The sequence below is a fragment of the Meles meles genome, chromosome 2, assembly GCF_922984935.1.
Source record: "Meles meles chromosome 2, mMelMel3.1 paternal haplotype, whole genome shotgun sequence".
Lineage (NCBI taxonomy): Eukaryota > Metazoa > Chordata > Mammalia > Carnivora > Mustelidae > Meles > Meles meles.
Genome location: NC_060067.1, coordinates 210,425,424 through 210,431,636, shown reverse-complemented (window position 1 = coordinate 210,431,636; position 6,213 = coordinate 210,425,424). Strand labels below are relative to the sequence as shown.

At 40.3% G+C, this 6,213-nt stretch overlaps 1 protein-coding gene across 1 annotated transcript; it reads right to left on the bottom strand.

Moving 5' to 3' along the window:
- Positions 1-4,661: 4,661 nt before the first annotated feature.
- LOC123936990 (olfactory receptor 14J1-like) lies at positions 4,662-5,627 on the bottom strand. The gene has a single exon (XM_045997474.1). It carries the CDS (start codon positions 5,625-5,627, stop codon positions 4,662-4,664), a length of 966 nt encoding a protein of 321 aa, XP_045853430.1.
- Between the last annotated feature and the right edge of the window lie 586 nt (positions 5,628-6,213).

Here is a 6,213-nt window from a genome sequence, read left to right as displayed (position 1 = left end):
ATGGACATTGGGGAGGGTATGTGCTATGGTGAGTGCTGTGAAGTGTGTAATCCTGGATATTCACAGACCTGTACCCCTGGGGCTAATAATACATTATATGTTAATTTAAAAAAGAAGAAGAAGAAGAAGAACTTCAGAACAATATCCCCAATAAATATGGATGCCAAGATTCTCAACAAGATCCTAGCTAATAGGATCCAACAGTACATTAAAAAGATTATCCACAATGACCAGGTGGGTTTTATCCCTGGGATGTAAGGGTGGTCCAACATTCAAAAATCAATCAATGTAAGAGAACAAATCAGTAAGAGAAGAGAGAAAAACCACACGGTCCTCTTAACTGATGCAGAAAAAGCATTTGACAAAATACAGCATCCGTTCCTGATTAAAATGCTTCAAATTATAGGGATAGAGGGAACATTCCTGAACTTCATGAAATCCATCTATGAAAAACCCACAACAAATATCATTCTCAATGGGGAAAAGCTGAAAGCATTCCCTTTGAGATCAGGAACAAGACAAGGATGCCCACTCTCGCCACAGTTGTTCAGCATAGTACTGGAAGTCCTAGCAACACCAATCAGACAACAAAGAGAAATAAAAGGCATTCAAATTGGCAAAGAACAAGTCAAACTCTCTCTCTTCACAGATGACATGGTATTTTATATGGAAAGCCCAAAGACTCCACCCTCAAACTACTAGAACTCATACAGTCATTCAGTAATGTGGCAGGATAGAAAATCAATGCGCAGAAATCATTTGCTTTCTTACACACTAACAGTGAAAATATAGAAAGGTAAGTTACAGAACCGATTCCATTTACCATAGCACCAAGAACCATAAGATACGTAGTAATAAACCTAACTAAAGAAGTAAAGTATCTGAACTTTAGGAACTGCAGAACACCCATGAAAGAAATTGAAGAAGACACAAAAAGATGGAAAATATTCCATGCTCATGGATCAGAATAATAACATAGTTAAAATGTCTATGCTGTGCTGAGTAATCTATACTTTCAATGCCATCCTGATCAAAATATGATAAGTATTTTTCAAAGTGCTGGAAACAAACAATCCTTAAAAGCATGGTTGAGAAACCAGGTGGTGGGTAATAGGGAGGGCACGTACTGCATGGAGCACTGGGTGTGATGCCAAAACAATGAACACTGTTATGCTGTAAATAAACAACAACAACAACAAAAAAGCATATGGAACCAGAAAAGACCCCAAATCACTAAGGAAATGTTGAAAAAGAAAAACAAACCTGGGAGCATCACATTGCCTGGTTTCAAGCTTTACTACAAAACTGTGATCACCAAGACTGTGGTACTGGCAAAAAAAAAAACCAAAAAAACAGATACATAGACCAACGGAACAGAGTAGAGAGCCTGGATATGGACCTTCAACTCTATGGTCAAATGATCTTTGACAAAGCAGGAAAACATATACAGTGGAAAAAAGACAGTCTCTTCAATAAATGGTGCTGGGAAAATTGGACAGCTATGTATAGAAGAATAAACCTTCACCATTCCCTTACACCATTCACAAAGATAAACTCGAAATGGATAAAAGACCTCAACGTGAGTCAGGAATCCATCAGAATCCTAGAGGAGAACATAGGCAGTAACCTCTTTGACATCAGCCACAGCAACTTCTTTCAAGATATGTCTCCAAAGGCCAAGGAAACAAAAGCAAAAATGAACTTTTGGGGCTTCATCAAGATCAAAAGCTTCTGCACAGCAAAGGAAACAGTCAACAAAACAAAAAAGCAACCCACGGAATGGGAGAAGATATTTGCAAATGACAGTACAGACAAAAGGTTGATATCCAGGATCTATAAAGAACCCCTCAAACTCAACACACACAAAACAGATAACCATATCAAAAAATGGACAGAAGATATGAACAGACACTTCTCTAATGAAGACATACAAATGGCTATCAGACACATGAAAAAATGTTCATCATCACTAGCCATCAGGGAGATTCAAATTAAAACCACATTGAGATATCACCTGACACCAGTTAGAATGGTCAAAATTAGCAAGACAGGAAACAACGTGTGTTGGAGAGGAAGTGGAGAAAGGGGAACCCTCTTACACTGTTGGTGGGAATGCAAGTTGGTGCAGTCACTTTGGAGAACAGTGTGGAGATTCCTCAAGAAATTAAAAATAGAGCTTCCCTATGACCCTGCAATTGCACTACTGGCTATTTACCCCAAAGATACAGATGGAGTGAAAAGAAGAGCCATCTGTACCCCAATGTTTATTGCAGCAATGGCTACGGTCGCCAGACTGTGGGAAGAACCAAGATGCCCTTCAACGGATGAATGGATAAGGAAGATGTGGTACATATACACGATGGAGTATTATGCCTCCATCAGAAAGGATGAATACCCAACTTTTGTAGCAACATGGACGGGACTGGAAGAGATTATGCTGAGCGAAATAAGTCAAGCAGAGAGAGTCAAGTATCAGATGGTCTCACTTATTTGTGGAGCATAACAAATAACATGGAGGACATGGGGAAATGGAGAGGAGAAGGGAGTTGAGGGAAATTGGAAGGGGAGATGAACCATGAGAGACTAGGGATTCTGGAAAACAACCTGAGGGGTTTGAAGGGGCGGGGGGTGGGAGGTTGGGGAACCAGGTGGAGGGTAATAGAGAGGGCACGTATTGCATGGAGCACTGGGTGTGGTGCAAAAACAATGAATACTGTTACACTGAAAAATAAATAAATTTTTTTAAAAGGCTAATATCCAGTATCTAGAAAGAACTCCTCAAACTCAAAACACACACACAACAGATAATCATATCAAAAAATGGGCTTAGGACATGAACAGACACTTCTCCAATGGAGACATACAAATGGCTAATAGACACATGAAAAATTTTTCATCATCACTAGCCATCAGGGAGATTCAAATCAAACCACACTGAGGTACCACCTTACATCAGTTAGAATGGCCAAAATTAACAAGACAGTAAACAATGTGTGTTGGAGAGGATGTGGAGAAAGGGGAACCCTCTTACACTGTTGGTGGGAATGCAAGTTGGTACAGCCACTTTGGAAAACAGTGTGGAGATTCCTTAGGAAATTAAAAATAGAGCTTCCCTATGACCCTGCAATTGCACTACTGGGTATTTACCCCAAAGATACAGATGGAGTGAAAAGAAGGGCCATATGTACAGCCATAGTCACCAAACTTTGGAAAGAACCAAGATGCCCTTCAATGGAGAATGGATAAGGAAGATGTGGTCCATATACACTATGGAGTATTATGCCTCCGTCAGAAAGGATGAACACCCAACTTTTGTATCAACGTGGATGGGACTGGAAGAGATGATGCTGAGAGAAATAAGTCAAGCAGAGAGAGTCAAATTTATAGTTTCACTTATTTGTGGAGCATAAGGAATAACATGGAGGAAATGAGGAGATGGAGAGGAGAAGGGAGTTGGGGGAAATTGGAGGGGGAGATGAACCATGAGAGACTATGCACTCTGAAAAACAATCTGAGGGTTTTGGAGGGGAGGAGGGTGTGGGAATTGGTGAGCCTGGTGGTGGGTATTATGGAGGGCATGTATTACATGGAGCACTGAGTGTGGTGCATTAACAATGAATTCTGGAACACTGAAAAGTAATTGAAAGGGGCGCCTAGGTGGCTCAGTGGGTTAAGCCGCTGCCTTCGGCTCAGGTCATGATCTCAGGGTCCTGGGATCGAGTCCTGCGTCGGGCTCTCTGCTCAGCAGCGAGCCTGCTTCCCTCTCTCTCTCTCTCTCTCTGCCTGCCTCTCTGCCTAGTTGTGATTTCTCTCTGTCAAATAAATAAATAAAATCTTTTTTAAAAAAAAGTAATTGAAAAAAAATCAAACAAACAAAAAACCTTACTTTATTTATTTATTAAAATATTTCTTGCGTGATGTTCATCACCATAAAATACATCATTAGTTTTTGATACAGTGTTCCAAGACTCATTGTTTATGTACAACACACAGTACTCCATGCAATACATGCCCTCCTTAACACCCACTACCAGGTTCACCCAACCTCCCCCAACCCCCTGCCTTCTGAAACCCTCATTTTGTTTCTCAGAGTCCACAGTCTCTCATGGTTCATCTCCCCCTCTGATTTCCCCCCTTCACTTTCCCTTTCTTTCTCCTAATATCCTCCATGTTATTCCTTATGTTTCACAAGTATGTGAAACCATATGGTAATTGACTTTCTCTGCTTGACTTATTTCGCTGAGCAAAATGTCCTCCAGTCTCATCCATGTTGATGCAGTAGTTGGGTATTCATCCTTACTGATGACTGAGTAACATTCCATTATATATATATGGACCACATCTTCTTTATCCATTTGTCCATTGAAGGGCATCCCAGCTCTTTCTATAGTTTAAAAACCAACACTAAATTATGCTGGCCAAACCCTAAAGTCATTATTTTCTCTCTCTGTCTCTCACACACACACATCCTAAAAGATGCCTTAAAATAACACTTTAAATGGAGGAACAAGGCCACTACACTTAATAGCATAATATCTTAAATGTTGTTGAATCAGATTTTGAGAAGAATAGAAAGGTTAGAAAGGAGTTCTGGGAGTAAATCAGACTTGTACTCTTATAATCTGAAATGTAATGACAGTAGCTTTTATTTTTATAGTTCTTTAGAATTTAAAAATGGCTTTTAAGTACATCTTTCTCTGGGAAAATTCTCCTTTTGACAGCGCCTTCCTCAGAGCTGCCTTCATGGCTTCATTCCGTAAACTGTAGATAACTGGATTGATTGTTGGCGGTATCACTGTATAGAATATGGAGAACATGAGATCCATAGCTGATTGGGAGTCAGAAGGGGGGTGCAGAAACTCAAAGCCTGCAGTGGAGAGGAAGAAGGTGACTACAAACAGGTGTGGTAGGCATGTGGTGAAGACTTTGGTCCGGCCCTCAGCTGATGGGATCCTCAGCACAGTAGAGAAGATGCAAATGTAGGAGAGCATGATGGAGACCAAGCAGACGAATGCTGCTGAGGTTGTGAAGGCAGCCACTGCAATCTCACTGATGAATTCATGAGAACAAGCTAGTTTCAGCATCTGAGGAACATCACAGAAGAATTGATGAATGACTCTCTCTCCACAGAGAGGTATGGAGAAGTTCACAGCTGTGTGCATGAGCCCAGAGAGGCCCCCAGCAAGCCACACTGCTGTCACTGCCTGCCTACAAGCATAGGAGTTCATAATGGTCTCATACTGCAGGGGCCGACAGATGGCGGCATACCGGTCATAAGACATCACTGTGAGGATGGCCACTTCTGATGAAGCCAGAGCTATGAAGAAGAACACCTGAAGAATGCACTGGCCATGGGAAATGTAACCATTGTTCATAAGTGAATTTGCGATAGACTGGGGAACTGTGACAGAGATGAAGCAGAGGTCCAGAAGAGAGAGGTGCTTCAGAAAGTAATACATGGGGGACTGTAGGCGATGATCCAAGCTGGTTACAGTGATAATGAGGAGGTTGCCTGTCAAGGCCAACAGGTATGTCACCAAAAACAGCAATGCATGTAAAATCTGAAGTTCATGGTTATCAGAAAACCCCATGAGGAGGAATCCACTCATGGATGTCAAGTTGTCCATCATCACACTGAAGACAACAAGTATGATTCTGTTTAGGAAGCCAAGCGACAATAAGAGAGAATGTATGATATTTAGTATATCTGTATGTCAAATAATAGTGCACTCAGCATAGAGCTACAGAAATTGAGACAAATTTATTCCCATAGTGATTAGGTAACATTTAACTTAGAAAAATATTTACCACTGGATATTATACACAAATAATGAATCATGAAACACCACATCAAAAACTAACAAAGTGCTGTATGGTGACTAACATAAAATAATTTAAAAAAATCTTTATGTATTATTAAAAAATATAACCCCTAAATGTGATCAATGTCTTCACACAGATCAAAAAGTTACTAGAATTTTCTGGAGCAGAGTTTGGATTGTCAAAGGTGAGAAATTGTTGGGGACAATGAAGTACTTCCACTCAACAAATTCATTGAGGATTGTGCCAATATACTAGTATTATTACATCTTATACACAATACCTTAGGATTACAATGATGTAGTAAAACTCCCTTCATTAACCATATAGCAGAGATCAATGAATTAGAAGCCATCTAAAATGAGGTTGTTCATACCATCTTGTAAATGGGTC

Excerpts from the sequence above, each read along its gene's own strand:
- LOC123936990 (XM_045997474.1), bottom strand. The coding sequence starts at position 5,627 with ATGGACAACTTGACATCCATGAGTGGATTCCTCCTCATGGGGTTTTCT.